The sequence below is a fragment of the Carcharodon carcharias genome, chromosome 2 (assembly GCF_017639515.1).
Source record: "Carcharodon carcharias isolate sCarCar2 chromosome 2, sCarCar2.pri, whole genome shotgun sequence".
NCBI classification, from domain to species: domain Eukaryota; kingdom Metazoa; phylum Chordata; class Chondrichthyes; order Lamniformes; family Lamnidae; genus Carcharodon; species Carcharodon carcharias.
The window spans coordinates 185,115,897-185,132,069 of record NC_054468.1 but is presented as its reverse complement, the minus strand read 5'-3'; the positions used below and the strand labels follow the sequence as shown (position 1 = coordinate 185,132,069).

Genomic DNA, 16,173 nt, shown 5'->3' with positions numbered 1-16,173 from the left:
TCCATCGTCTAGAGCCTTAGTCACGCTCCATCTAAATACTACATTTAGTTTTGGGCACCGAAACTTGAAGGATAAATTGGCCTGGGAGGAGATACAGCATAGATTCACCAGAATAGTACTGGAGTTTAAAGGATCAAATTATGGGAACAGGCTGCATAAATTAGGTGTGTATTTCCTTGATTTTAAAAGGTCAGGGGGTAATCTAATTGAGATGCTTAAACTAATAAATGAATTCAATAAGGTAGATACAGACAAACTATTTCCTCTGATGAGGGAAATCTACAAGGGGGCATAATCTTAAAATAAGAGCTAGGCTCTTTGGAGTGGAGCCCTTTTTCACACAAAGGGAAGTGCAAAGCTGGCACTCTTCCCCTCAAAACACTATGGATGCTGGGTCAATCCAAGATTTGGATCAAAAGATTGGGATGCACACAAAGAGCTGAATTTTACGCCGCCCTCCTGCCGCTACCCCCAGGGTGGCCTAATTAATAGCCAGTTAAGGACCTCTGCCCATCCTTGCGGCAAATTTTCATTTGGTGGGCGGAGGTTAAGTGTGAAAGTCAGTAGCTTTCACTGCACGGGTTGATGGTGGGTAAGGGAGTACATTGGAGGACCTACTTTACGGGCCCCCTGGGCACATTGGAGAATCCCAAAGGTTTCACTCCACCCCCCACAACTCCCCTCCCCACTAGCCTGTCGATCCTGGCCCCGTACTCTCCCTCACCCTGGCCTGCCAGCCTGGCCTCGGCAATGCCCTCTCCAACTTACCTTTCCAACCAGCCCCAAGGACAGTTGTTTTTGGGATTGGACACAGTCCCAGTAGTGGCCACCACTCCCAGTGGCCACCACTACCAGTGGCGCTGCTGGATCCAGAGAGTTGCTGGCCATTTGATTCCCTTAGAGGTAGAACGTCCTTCTCCAATAGGGAGGGAGGGTCAGCCTCAATTCAATTAATGACCCGCTGGCCTTTAAATGGCTATGGGGCAAGCCAGCAGAGCGGGGACGAGTTCTTCCTCATATTTATGCCAGGGGGGTGCAGGGACCCTAGCCGATCATAAAATCCTGGCCATAAAGAAAGTGAAGATAGAACTTAAGATATGCTGAAAATAAAACCTAATTTGAAATAAGTTATTATGCAAAATATCTTTAAAAATCTACAAATTAATCATGTAACAGCACTCCATGATAATGAAATTATTTTTTCAGAGCCAGTTCTGTTATTTATCACATTTTATTAATCGCATCGCTTTTGAAAACCCAGTTACACCTAATTGAATAAGGTGTGACTTTTTAAGATGCTTCTAACAGCAATGCTGGGACAAGAGAGTTGACCTTCTCACTGATTTCAATGGGCGGAATAGTCCCAGGCTTGCAATAAGTGCGGTAGTGGGCAGGAAAAAGGACATTTTACCTGCTGGCTGCAATGGCGGCTTTTCATGTCGTACTTCCCCATTCCCACCTCATTAATTATGTGGCCACAGGAAACACACATCGGTTCCTCACTCCCAGTGCCATACCTAAACTGTAGCCATCCATGCCGTTCTCAATGCTTGCAGCCCAGGGCTGTCTCTGTGAAGACATGGCCCTAAAAGCCAAGAAGATTTCAGTTCCCTGTCACTGGAATGCCTTTTGGAGGCCCGCTGTGATGTTCCCCACCCTGCTCCAGCTGTAGGAGGTCCAGCTATCTCACCACTCCAGCTTCTTTGGTAGTGGCAGTGGTGGTCAATGTCAATGTTCTTGTGCATAAAACACTAAAAGTTAGCATGCAGGTGTGGCGAGTAATTAAGAAGGCAAATGGAATTTTGGCCTGTATTGCCAGGGGATTGGAGTTTAAAAACAGGGAAAAATAGGGAAGTGCTGTGTACAGTTTTGGTCCCCATATTTAAGAAAGAATATACTGGCATTGGAGGCAGTTCAAAACAGATTCACTAGGCTGATTCCTGGGATAACGGGGCTGATGTATCAAGAACGATTAAACAGGTTAGACCTTTATGCATTAGAGCTTAGAAGAATGAGGGGTGATCTTATAGAAACATACAAGATTTTGAGGGAGCTTGACAGGGTAGATGTTGAGATGTTTCCACTAATGGGGGAGTCTCGAACTAGGGGATGTAGTTACAGAATAAGGGGACACTCATTTAAAACTGAGAGGTGAAGGAATTTCTCCTCTCAGAGGATAGTGAATGTCTGGAATTCTCTAACCCAGAGGGTTATGGAGGCTAGATCACTGAAAGTATTTAAAGAGGAAGTAGATAGATTTTTGAAATATCGAGGAGTTGAGGGCTATGAGGAGCTAGCACGAAGAAGGAGTTGAGGCCTGGGACAGATCAGCCATGATCTTATTGAATGGCAGGGCAGGCTTGAGGGGCCGAATGGCCTAATCCTGCTCCTATTTCGTATGTTCTTATGTAAACCTGCACAGGTGTGGTTGGCCATCCAGTGCAGCAAGAGGATGAATGATCTCATCTGTGCCGCCAGGGTAAGGCAACAATCGCATCACTCTAAACTCTCACACTCCAAGGCCATCACACATTCATTGGCATCTCACTCACTGCCAGCTCAAGGATCATCACCACTCACTCTCACACACATCCTCACATCTGGCCTCATCTCCTCTGGAGGTTACCTCCTCAGCCCGCATCTTCTTGAGGCCACTTGCACAGATCAACATGTATCCCTACACACACCCTGGGATATCCCCCCTTCCCCAGCACAGCCCTTGCCCTGCAGCCTCTTCCCTTGCCGGCGGCCACTTGTCCCCCTTCCCCAAGCAAGCCCTAGCCCTGCAGCCATTGAAAAGCCACCCCTGCCTTATAGCCGGTCTGGTGGGCAGAGACCTGCCCGTGAGCTGCCCTAAGACTGAGGTGGTGCTGTCTGTGAAGCCTGGCGCTGATGACGACGAGTGCTGCCCAAAGCAAACAAACCTCGAAGTCCTCAGTGAAGGGCAGCTCGCCAGGTGCACGTCCACTTATGTTCAGTTGTGAAACACGTTGGTGTGTGTCCGGATGATCCAGCATGGTGGGATGATTCCGGCGGGCAGGACTTATAATGATATTCAGATGCATGAAAATGAAGTTCCCAGTGTGTGACGTTGGGAAATGTGGCCCGCCATTGACAGGTGGAGAAGATGATCATAAACTGGTTTCAAGATGGCATGAAACCAATTTTTGGTCTTCCAGCCATATTGTTACACCCCCACCCGCCATGACACCTGACGTCAATGGGCACCAAAAATTCCACCCAATGATTGTCAGCTCCAGGGTGAGCGACAGAGCACCCAGCATCGGAACCCCAAGTGACAGACAGCAAGCTCAGGATCTCCGCGCTAACCTACACATGCCCAATATCTTGAAGCTACATCAGTTTCAGAGGGGTAATGACAGCGGATGCTGACAGTTCACCATCAAACCCCCAAATCCTCCTCATTTCCTCCAAATCCACTGCAATATCTGGCCCATTAAGCTCCCACAATTTTTTTTGAAGTCAACATGAATCTGCATAAATTGATCTGTATGTAAAGTAAATAAATATCTTGTAATTTAATTTCCGTTTTATCAAACAAAACTTGGGTCTCAAATTAAAATGAGGAAATTGGAACAAATGGGGACATGAGAAGAGCTAAACCTACATTCGTCTACTAATTTAATCAGGCTTTTGCCTTGTAATTTACTTTCAGCACTCCTAGTGTTAGATTAGAAAAGGAAGCTGCTGAAAATGATTCACTGTGATAGTTAAGACGACCCCTCAGGATTCTGCTTAGTCTCTGAAGAATAACATAATTTGTGAAAGTACTTAAGAAAATTAATATAGTTTGGCACATCAGTTTAATACAAGGTCACTAAATAAAGTCTCCTTTGAAGATATGATTGGAATGTCAAGAGGTTCTCATTAATTTTCTTTATATAATACTTTATTTCTGCCTGGATATCAGTTTTCTTTACAAATATGAACCTAAGGATATCTATGCATACATGGGAGAGAGAGGGAGGGAGAGTAAGAGAGAGAGAATGAGAGATCACAGTAATAGTTCACTCTTTAAAAAAAGTAAAGCTGTTCATATTATGGTATGATAAGAAGTGAGGTTGTTACATGGTGCTCTGTTCCTTCATTTCTTACATCATCTACAGCACAATTACTCTCCTTCTATCATGTTTAGTGTGGAAGCAATAAGTAAAACAAAACGTTACACAAACTGGAGACACTATTAAAGTCTGGCAGTGAAACTGGAACTTTAGATTAACTTTAGTTTTCCATTGACCCTGACAAACTACATGAGTTTTGCTCTTGAAGGTTAAGCTGTCACAATAACACTTGACTGAATTACCGGCATTCATCTATTATTCTGCATCACTTACCTCATTGTGTAAACATGGAGTAGCATTGAACGTGTGGGACAAAACTGAACCTACCTACAACCATCACTGTGAAATAGCCTAAGGGTCTCGTAGCATTTAATGAGGCAATCATGTAACTATAAATGTATCATTACTACAGTGCTCTGAACATTGAACTAAAAGTCTTACACCTGCAAAAATCATTGTATTCTGCTAATTTTGTCAATAGATCTTTCTTCTCCCTAATAAAAATTGTTTACATTTTGATTTTACTGCAATACAGCTCAAATATTACCCTTTTACAGTGGCAACACCCTAGTATGCAGGCTTTTATATATTATGAGAGTAGTTCTGATTTTGTTGGTCTCCCTCATTTTTGTGGCACTTTGAGCATTTAATCCCTAGTTTTGAATCCATAAAATCTTGCTTTTACACACTTCGGTAAGCAATACTTTACACCTGCAGTTTTTGTTACTGTCTTATTCACAACTTGTCAAACAGTTAGTCTATTGAAAGCATAAGATGTGGCTTAGCTTAGATATTATTTGCTGTTACAATGCAGCATTAGTATTTACAGCACCGTAAATTTATATAGCACCTTTACTGTAATAAAACTTTCATTTCCTAGTTATTTCAATGTTACATTGTAATATTGAAAAGGCCATGCTGAATTCTCTCCATTAATTTATAATGCACAATATACCTACACAATCTTACAATCCTGCTTAAACAAACTCACTTTGCCCCCTCGGTTTCTGTAAAATGCAGGCAAACTGAGTCATTTTTCTTTTGTTTCCTAGCTGTCAAAACCAATAGCTTCAAAGCTACAACCTCAGCTGGTGGCTGATTTATGGTTAAACCCTTGAAATGATGCTGAAGAATTACCTTGTCAATCACCCCAAGGACTCTGAAGGCCTTCAGCTCCTCTGCAGGATTCCTCGGATTCCAAGCAGGCCTTGAACTTAGTGGTCCCGGAGGCTAATAGAAGATATCAAAGGTATCACATCAATCACAGAAACACTTAAAGGAAGATGGCCTACTGGAGCAAATGCCAAGTTATAGAAAACTAAATTTGTCACAGAACAGTTGTGGACAAGATCAAAAGGTAATTTGTTTCCGCTTCAAACCAGTGTCTAGCACAGAGGAGAATCCCCGTAGAAATATTTATTTGGTTAGGATACAGTCATTATTAAGTTTAGAGTGTGACAGCTGTTCGAAAATATCAACAATGCAATATTAACAAATATGTTTCCTGTTGTGTAAAGAAAATCTAGCATCACCAATCAACAAAATCTTCAGGTCCTAAAAAATGTTAAGATGTAGCCAATATAAAAATAATTGATGATTAACCATAATAGATTAGAGCACTGGTCCTGAAAATTTGCAGCCATTTCAGCAAACTCCCACCATAACTTCAGTGGACTACAACGGAACGAGCTTGAAATGCAGCTGAAAACTGGATACACAGGGTCTCAGCTCTTCAGCCAAGTGTTCTGTATGGCCTGTTGGGCCCATCAGCTCCTTATATCAGGAGTTCCCACATTCTGGGCCTTCAGAGCAATCATACATATAGTCAGTCAAACCAGAACTACTTACCCAATCACCAGTAAGGACGAAGTCCTCGAAGAAAGGAAGACTTTAAAAATTGTCACTTGGTAGTACAGAACTTGAATATTGCTGAAAAGAGAGACATGTTGCTGAATTTTTGATCTGCATTGATCAGGACAATTGATCAGGAATGTCAAATTTCTCCTTTTGTTCTGTACAGCAAGTCCTTGCATAAAATTGCCCTGCTTAACGCTATTTCATTGTCAAGTTGTTTCTTTTTGAGGGCCTGTTTCACAGAACTATGTCATGATTTCCGTTTTTATTTCGTTGCGCGCTCTCACCATCTGAATGGTCATCGTGTGTCAGGTCCTCATTGCACATGTTGGGCATTGTCTTGTCTCTGCATGCCGATTTCAATTCTGGAGCTCAGGAGTGCCTGCTATGGGTGAGGCATGCTGAAGTCTATGCAAGAGAGGCATTTGCCACTGTATACAGGTACAGGAAAGTTGCTTTCCTTGTCTCAGGGCTTGTTCGGGTGAAAAATACAGGATGCACCCTTTAATAGGCTGATTTTGCAAGCATCTGATTAATTTTGAGCTCCCCCCAAGTCTGACCCTTGTTCAAGTCTGCAGCAGGTATGGCAAAAGCTATTTTAAAGCCAGTATGAGAGCCATTTGCCGCAAGCGAGGATCAGCATCGAGGCTCTAAATCACTCAAAGCCATTTCCACTGAAACACTTTGGGGATGTCCCCAAAGCATCCCTGAAGAGATCAAACATCTCCACCAACTCTTGGCGACAACTAAAACGGAAAAGGGTTCATTTAGGAAGGCACCGAAGACAGAGGGAATTCAACAGGAACATGCAGAAGCTAAGCCAAGACGGTGGAGAGAGTGCAAAAACCTCCAAGCAACACCTGCCACATGTGGCAAAGTCTGGAGATTGTGCATTGGACATTGACCATCTCAGAACCCATCGAGCCAGAGTGGAAGCAAGTCAACCTCAAGCCCAAGGGACTTCCTTATGAAGAAAGAGAGACTGGTGAGTGTTACCCAATTTGAATTTATACAGTATTTCTTTTATATTTAGTGATTTATTTTATTTTGCAAGTTATTTCAGTGAGGAATGCACAGTATTGCATACATACGGGACAGTATTTCAACTTGTACATAGGTTCCTTCTGACATTTCTCACCCAGAAAAACCAAACTCTGCTTTAACATTGATTCCTGTGGTTACACATGATTCACGTAAAGCTGTTTCATTTAAAATCACGATTTTCAGGAATGCAAACACAACTTTAAGTGAGGACTTATTGCAGTATAAATTGTTGTGATTGTTTGAAATTTGGCATTCTTGTTTGTTCTTGCATTTGCCCTGATGAGTACAAGATGAAAAGCTTCAGCGACGTGGCTCTTTGCAGCAATATTTTTTTAATTAAAAATGTTACACAGACACGCTTTTTATGGGAGCTGTGTTGACTCTGGAGGGCAGGAGCAAAGGGGGAGGATGAGGTAAGGGAGACCACCTCCTTACCACTGGAAGTCACCCAAGATAGGACCTTAGTAGCATTGCCATTAGCAGGTAAATGAAGGGATTTTTCCCGACTTATATAGCATATTGTCTAAAAAAAAAACAGAGCACAGGTAAAAGTCAACTGGAAATATATCTCAGCTTTAGAGTTATGGGTCCAGATCTTGCGGTGCAGATTTCTGGTCAGTGTCAATGCTGTGAGCATTGCTGCTGCCCAAGAATATTTCCATGACCCAATCATATTGTGTTGTTTCAGCCTGCACTTCCAATCCTGGCTGCGACAGCAATGGGTCAGCCTTCCCAGGGCAAGACAGGCGAGCAAAGGAAAAGGTGAGCCAAGACAGGGCATGCCTACTTTTTACAACATTAGCGTTCAGGTAAGTTTTTAAATGTCTCCAGTCCTTCAGTGCATTAGTGAATAGGTGTGAGAGGGTGGGCAAGTGAAGTGAATGAGTGAGCAAGCAAGCAAGTGAGTGGCGGAATGGAAGTGTGTAGTGGAGCTGTTAGTTGGGTTGGGTCTTGGGATGGTGATTGGGGGTGGTGGTGGGGGGAGGAAGGTTGGATAAATTGTTTGTGCTTTTCAGTTCAGTTATGCTGTCTAATCACCAAGTTATATCAGAGACTGGCCAGCATAACATTTCCAGGACAAGTATCCAGGTAAGTTCCGCATACCTGGCCCATGTCTCTGATCCTGAGCTCAGTGTCAAAACTTTCACCTAGGGGAGAGTTTTCTCCCCGTCGGGCGGGCCGGTCGGGAGCCAATCGCCACTATTTTGCGTGGGCGGTCCAATTAAGGCCCACCCAGCGTGATGCGCACCCGGAATCGCTCAGCACTACCTGTGCAGACAGGGAGAGGATGGAGAGTGGGGGCCTGCGCTCTTTCCCACATGTGCGCGAAAGAGCGCAGAAACCTCCCTGAGGCACAGAGCTGCCTCAGGGAGATAAGTTCAGTTCAAAAAATGTTTAAAATAAAAAATAAAATTATTCAGATATGTCCCCTCATGTGACAGTGTCACATGGGCTGGGACATGTTTATGAATTTTAATTAAAAAATTTAATTTATAAACCCTTCATGAAACCTCATCCCGCCCAGGGATGAAGTTTCATGAGAAATGCGAAGGCCGCCTGGGCTCTTTGCCTTCCCGCCAAGCTTAAGGTTGGACGAGCAGCCCTGACAATCACTTTAATTGGTTAATTAGTGGCCTTAGCAGGCCTTTGACAGTTCGACGGGCGCGCAGCCAACTCCGGTGCGCGCCCGCTGAACTAAAGATCGGAATGACGCGTGGTGACGTCGGGTCGCACTCCTGATGTCACCGTGCGTCATTTTACATGTTGGCGTGGAGGGCCCGCCCCCACACGCCAAACAGAAGATTCTGGCCATAGTGTCCAAGGTGGCGCAAATCAGCTCATCGGAAATTTAAACTTCACAGGCAATCTCAGCATAAGTGCGTGGGTCAGGGCTTCACCCACAACAGCAAATTAAGTCCAAATTTCGCTGCTCTGGATCTCAGAAGATTCGGGCCACGGTCAGTTAAGAATAACCACAGGCCAACTTGTAAGAAAAGAGAAATGGAATTCTAGTACAAGGAGAATACTTTAATTCCAAGAATCAAGACCTTAGCACCTAAACCTTAATAATCCATCCTTTTCATTCATCTGTTTACTTCACATAACACTTGAGCATCTTATTTGCACTACTATTTCACAGGACAAAGAGAATTAATCTAAAGATACAAAGCACTAAGATGTCAGCCCTGACTCAATTAGTAGCACTCTCGCCTCCGAGTCAGAAGATTGTGGGTTCAAGTGCCACTCCAGGACCTGAGCACATAAATCAACAGTTGTGACTGAAGTCAAACTTACATTGGAGGCAAGAGCAGAGGTTGCGAAGACCAAGTCCCCACAGATCCCGGAGTTTCCACGCATGTGCAGACTGGGAGTGGGCTGCACATGCGCAGCCTTGCATTTCGAGTTCTTCGGGCTGAGGACCAGCCCAGCGCACCTGTGCAAAAAGAAAAGGGGAGTGAAAACCCAGGTCATGTGACCAGGAGCAGAGTGCCATTGAAGACAAGTGTCCCAGGCAGGGGACAGGGAAAGGACCCAAAAGAGGAGTCCAGGGTACAGGAGATAGAAGTCCCAGGGGACAGGAGATAGAAGTCCCAGTTAAGTTAAAAGTAGGAAAATGTCTGCTGTTAACAGACTTTAAGTGAAGAGGGCTCAGGAGAAGCCCTGGCAATCAAAGTTGATTCAGGAGAACACTGGCGATCAAAGAGGGCTTGAGCGAAGCCCTGAAGAACAAAGGCGGCTGCAGAAGGTTGGTGACTCTGTGCTGCGGGCCAATGGGGCGAAGGTACACCTTTGGAGCAGCAGTGTTCTGCTTGGCACAACCAAAGGGATAAAGTTGAGAGTTGGTTCTTGGGTCCAGACTCGGTAATCCAGGGGAACAGAATCTTGGAGGATGAGATTCAAATCCTACAAGGTTGGCTGTCATTGAAGTTGTCCAAATTGAAGCGACTAGTGGAGAGATCTTCGCAGATGAAGATGGGAATCCCTCATGAGAGAGGGACAGAGTTTCAGTGAGATGGACGGACTCACAGTGTTTACTGACATCTAGATGGGTTGTTGAAAAATCCATGGACTCTGTCTTGGTCGCATCTGTCATTTACTGTGGTGTGCTTTACCACAGTTTGCCATTTACCTCATATTAACCCTGAATGTTAAAGGGTATAAGATGGATATTCTGAACTATTTTATCTTTCTGACCTTGAATAGAAAGGTTTATTTTTGTTCCTCAAAACTTGTAGAATCTTGTAGCTCTATTCCCTGAGCAAGTTTCTTGAATCTCAAACTTTGTCTACTCGAAAAAAAACGTTATTGGTCCCTAACTGGATCTTACCAAAAAACATGGGGATCAGGTCTAGGGTCATAACACAGTGCAGTACTGAGGGAGTGCTTCACTGTTGAAGGTGCCAACTTTTAGATGAGATATTAAATCGAGCCCCAAGTGTCGTCACAAGTGGGTGTAAAAGATCCTATAGTACTATTTCGAAGAGGAGCAGGGAGTTACTGGTGGTGCGGCCAATATTTATCCCTTAAACAACATCACAAAAATAGATTATCTGATCATCATCACATTGCTGTTGTAGGTGCACGCAAAGTGGCTGTTGCCTTTCCAACATTACAACAGAGACTACACTTCAAAAAATAGTCATTAATTGGCTTTAAAGCACTTTTGAGACGTCCAGCGGTCAAGAAATGCATTGTATAAAAGCAAGTCTTTCTTTTCTTTTCCATTCCTGACAAGAGCAATTTGCACTTTTTCTACATTGTCAGGTAACGTAATTATTGAACAAGCAGAATGCCACAAGGATCAATGGTAAACTGTATGAGGCCTGAAAACACTTTAGCCATGAATGCATTTGCATCTTCAGTTCTGGTTGGCAGAATTTGGGAAATTGGTGTCTTTGTTGATCTCTCCAGAGAAATACAGACAAAACCGTTGCATAAGGGCTCCCTGAGGTTTGCTGTGCAATGGCAGGGGGGGTGGGGGCGGTGCAGTTGTTTGCAACCAGCTACGGCTTTAAAATCAGAAGTCTGGCACCAATATAATCTCCGCTACTAATTAGAAATCAGTTTTGGGAAACAATGCAGACGACTGTCAGATTACTGTCATTTCAAGCCTCCTCCCAGATACTGCTATTAAATTTCAAGACAGTTATTTTTGGAAGCATGGTTTCACCTAACAATGTGAATTCTGAGAAAACAGTAGTTGCAGTCCTTCAAGAAGATCCCTAAATGTAATACTGGTCTCTCATTAGGAATGTCCTTGCTGTTCGGTTTGCTATAAGGCAGACTAGTGCTTTTTGCAAGTGGATGATTTGAGTCTTTCCCTTCATCTTTGTCTCGTCTTTCCTGTGCCCAGACCCTGGGCATTTTTAATAATAATCCTTCTGAATCTCTCACATGTTTGTTTCGTTGCATTTTCAGGAAAAAAGTTAGCAGAATTGGTTAATAGAAAACATTTTGGTCAAGCAGGACACAATACAGACACTAAATTAATCTGATTAGCTGTACTAGATTGCCAGCACTGTAGATAACAGAGACCATACGAGAGCAGATGTGTGCATAAAATCAAATTAGAAAAATTCCAAAACAGAGAAATACTAAGCAGGTGTCACAAAATAGAACCAAAAATCAATTTTTCCAGGTTTTACACCTCCTTTCAATAGGACAATTTGCAACTACAACTAATGCTGACAGAAGGAGAAAGGGACTGAAGGTGGTAATGGAAAGGAGTGTCTTTGCAGTAAACAAGGATCACGAGGCCTCTGGATGGCAAAGAACAGCATCATTATGATTTCCCTAGCTGCAAATACATACTTTAACCATGACGTGATTGAACTAATACATAAATGCATTTGTTCTATGGTATTACAGTTAAGAGTACACAGCTCTGCTATGGTAGGGATTCAATCCAATCTGACCGAAAATTTAAAACAGCAACAATCCTAATAATTCTGAACTGGGCTGGTAATTGGGGTACTTTTCAAATGACCATCTTATTTAGAAAGAAGCAAAAAGACAAAGACATGATTAAGCTTGCCTGACCCCAAGCTCACTTATCCAGACAAGGGATGTTAAGTGCAGAAGTCTGCTCCTTATTGACTTACCTCCCAGCTGAAAGACACTGCACAACATAAACCAAGAAGAGAGATGTGAATAAGAAAATGTGTAAAAATTTCAAAGATCAATCACAGGATTGAAAATTTGCAAAGTTAGCTCAAATACATTGTGAATATTGAGAGATTTGCCCTGAGGAATCCTTGGTTGAGTCAAGTGAAGTGAAAAGTAAGCAGAATTTTCAATTGATTTAAAACCTGTGAGAGGGCTGGATACAGATACAAGGACAGATGTGTGTGTTTATATCCTTTACTTGCACGGTTTTATTATTCTCATTCAGCACAATACCCCAACAGACCAGGTTAAATACTGTCATAAATAAACACAATAGACAGTGAACAAACAATAACAAATCTAATTTGAAAATAGTCACTTATTTTCGGTTTCCTTTTTACCTTTGAAATGTGCAAGGATAATCTTCAACAACTGGATAGAGAGGGAGTAAATGTTTGATTTGACCATAGTTCATTATCAGACAAATTAAAGGCTTAAATTTCTTATTGACTCAAAAAAGTTCAAGTATTCTCTTCCTCCTGTTCTGATTTTTCTACATTAAACAAAAGCTCATTTCTGTAAAGAAACTTATAGCACAATAATGTGAAATAATTTCTAAATAAAAGTGGAGCTCTTTCTAATGCACTTTCAGCAAACATCATGCTTTTTATGGAAGATGTATCAATTCAATGTAGGGTTGTTTAACTCTGTTGGCTCGAGTGTGGTGGCACAATGGCACAGATTCAATCTCCATACAGGTTGTGATAGTTCATGAAGGCCTGCCTCCTTGCCATGCCCCAAGCTTGATGCAGGGTGGTGCCCCTCAAGCTATATAACCACCTGTCTCTTTCTCTCTCTCTCAGAGAAAGATGTCTATGGTCCCTCATGGACTATGGCTAATTACAATTTCAATTCAATATGGTTCAACTCATCCTGTGTGACTTTGGCATCACGTGGCAACACCAACAATTCACAGACCTGGATCTCACAGACAACATTGCCCTACGTGCTCCAAGACATGAACATCAGTCTTGAAAGTAGCGATGCAAAGGATGGTCTATGCATAAGCTGCGACAAAACCAAGACAGTGATGGCTGGACATCAACAAGGTTCTCTCCCATCACCATCAGGCAACAACAAGGATGCTGACCACTTTCTCTATCTAGAAGGCAATATCGCCAGAGAGGGCAATGTAGAGATTGATGTCCCCACAAGAATCATCAAAGCAGCTTTGGTCTTCCAGGGTTTCCACACGGTTTTGGCATCCAACACCATCGATACAGCCCTGAAGCTGCAACCCTACATGTCCATAGCAGTACCAATCACAATCTATGCCAGCAAGACATGAAAGAGAACAACAGCAAAGGTGTCACATAAGTTGAAAGTCTTTCACCAGTGCTGCCTACCTAAGATCCTGGGGCATCACATAGACAGCATCACCGACGTAAAGTGCTCAGACGACTGGTAAGAGACAGCTGCGGGATATCCTGATGGTGAGACAACTGAGGCTGGTAGGACACATATTTCGCCTCCTGGACGTAAGCCCCACCAGAGTGGTAATAGAGTGGACACCACCAGGCAGAAGAACAAGATGGGACCGGCAAAAGAAGACCTAGAAAAAGGCATTTAAGGAGGGCCTTCAAGAGCAGTACACCACCTGGGCTGGTGCGAAATAAATTGTGATGGTCCAGGACCTGTGGCAGAATCTTGCTGCCCATTGTGCCGATTGGTTCTGGAGGAACTAAGTCTAGGTAAGTCAGCTCATTCTGGCCTGGGCATCAATTAGAATTGTAGAAATGAATTCTACACACCTATTGATACTCCTAACTATCAGACAACAGTAAGAATCACACATATCACAGGCAGAAGCTGGGATTTCCCTGGTTTGCACAGCTTAGCTATTCATTGGATAAACCTCCAAAGCCATTAGCAGAGCTACATACTTTTAAAACAATAATACTCTAGTAGATGTATTTAGAAACAAACAAAACAATTTCCATTTATATAGCACCTTCAACATAGGGGAGACCCGGCGTAGTGGTAGTGTCACTGAACTAGACCATGGCAGCTGGTGGAATTTGAATTCAGTTAATAAATCTGGAATATAGAGCTAGCCTCAGTAATAGTGACCATGAAACTATCATTGACTGTCATAAAAACCCATTTGGTTCACTAATGTCCCTTTAGAGAAGGAAATCTGCCATCCTTACCTGTCTGGCCTACTTGCAACTCCAGACCCACAGCAATGTGGTTAACTCTTAATGGCCTAGCATGCCATTCAGTTTAAGGGCAATTAGGGGTAGGCAACAAATGCTGGCCTTGCCAGCAACACCCACATCCCATGGAGGAATGGAGAAAATAAGTTAAAAGCAAAAATAAAAAGATCATGGTGCTTCCAGCACAGGAACAATGTCAACTGGAAACAATCTATGAAGGAAGGGGTTAGGAGGTTACCAAAAGCTTAGCTTTAGTAACAGTTCACAGAACAATATATGTGAGTATGCTTAATCTCTGTTCGTAAAGATTTTTTTTAAAACCAGCAGCTTGTATTTTTGCAGCAACTATAATGTAATAAAACATCCCAAAGCTTCACAGAGGCATGATAAAACAAAATATGACACAAAGCCACATAAGGAGATATTTGGGCACATGACTAAAAGTTTGATCAAAGAGGTTGGTTTCTAAGAGTGTCTTAAAAAGGGAAAGTGAGGTAAAGAGGTGGAGAGATTTAGAGAGGAAATTCCTGAGCTTAGAGGCTACATAACAGACAGCATGACCACCACTGGTAAAGTGATTAAAATTGAGAATTCTCAAGAGGCCACAATTAAAGAAGGGTAGATATCAGAGAGGGTTGTAGGGCTAGAGGAGATTACAGAGATAGGGAGTGGGCAAGGCCACAAATTGCTGAGAAAACAAGCATGAGAATTTTACAATCATGATGTGACGAATATCTAGTTCATGTTGATATTTTAGAGGTATTGTTCAGTTCTGGGAGGATTATTGTTGCGAAGGTAAGGTAAGCAAAATGCTGGGCTTTAGGGATTGTCAGAACACCTAAAAGAAAATGACAGTTCAGAAGGTTACTCATGTTTGTTTAATGAAGTCAGAATGAGGGAGTCATAAAACAGCAGGTGGGCTTACTTAGCTGGAGAACTGGAGACATGATGCACTGCTTGCAAAGAAGTGCAGTCCAGAGAGATGTTTTGTTTCGTGAGTTAGAGCTAAATTAGTTTTAAAGCATATAGTGAACCCTGAAAGGATAACATCATCATGAAGATGGTGGATCTTAAGAAGGTGCACTGGTTTCAATTGAGCTGAGTGTTCTGCAGCAGGGGAAGAGGCTCGAAATGGAAATCTGCTGTTAGCAAGCTCCAGGCAGTTAGGGCTCAGAGATGCCCTTGGAGCCATTCAGTGTAGCTGAAAGTTGCGGTTTGGACCTTGTGAACTGTTCGGTGCATTGAGGGCTCAGGAGAAGTCCTGGTGAGCTGAGAAGGTGGGAGAAGGTCATGGTTCCATGCTGGGGACAGCTAGGGTTCAGAGAAGCCCTGGGAACCATTTATAGCTCAATGCAGCCAGGAGACTGAAGTGCTAAGAAACCCAGGGGCAGTGCCAGCTTAGTGAAGTAGTGGTCTGTGAAAAAGGTGAAAGTTTGTCAGTAATAAGGAGCAGGAGTGCAGCTTTGTGAATCCTGTGGAATGCAATCTCAGGAGGAGAGACCTGGTCATTAGATGAGCAGCTGTTGAGGCTGTCCGAGTCAGAGCAACTTTTGACGGAATTCAGAGGCTAGATCTTCAAAAGTGAAGGGCTGAAATCCCTCATGAGGGAGAGGGTTTTAACAAGATACCATGACTTACAATGGTCACTGACATCTGGTTGCGCTGCTATGAAATCTGTGGGAACTATCCTGGTTGCATCTACCATTTAGTGCGCAACGTGATGTGTTCAATCACAGTTTGCCTGTTATTTGATATTTACCTCATGTTAATTCACAGAACCTTAACGACACAGAAGGAGGCCATTCGGCCCATTGTGTCTACACCAGCTGTCCAAATGAGCATTATGACCTAGTATCATTGCCCTGCCTTTC

General features: G+C 43.1%; 1 protein-coding gene across 2 annotated transcripts in view; it reads right to left on the bottom strand.

Annotated features, from left to right (window-relative positions):
- rps6kc1 (ribosomal protein S6 kinase polypeptide 1) overlaps positions 1-16,173 on the bottom strand; it is a 218,955-nt gene that overhangs the window by 99,327 nt on the left and 103,455 nt on the right. For both annotated transcript variants that reach the window (XM_041174609.1, XM_041174600.1), the window contains exon 9: positions 5,220-5,312. In XM_041174609.1, the coding sequence (XP_041030543.1) occupies positions 5,220-5,312 (93 nt within the window). The remainder of the gene's footprint in view (positions 1-5,219; positions 5,313-16,173) is intronic.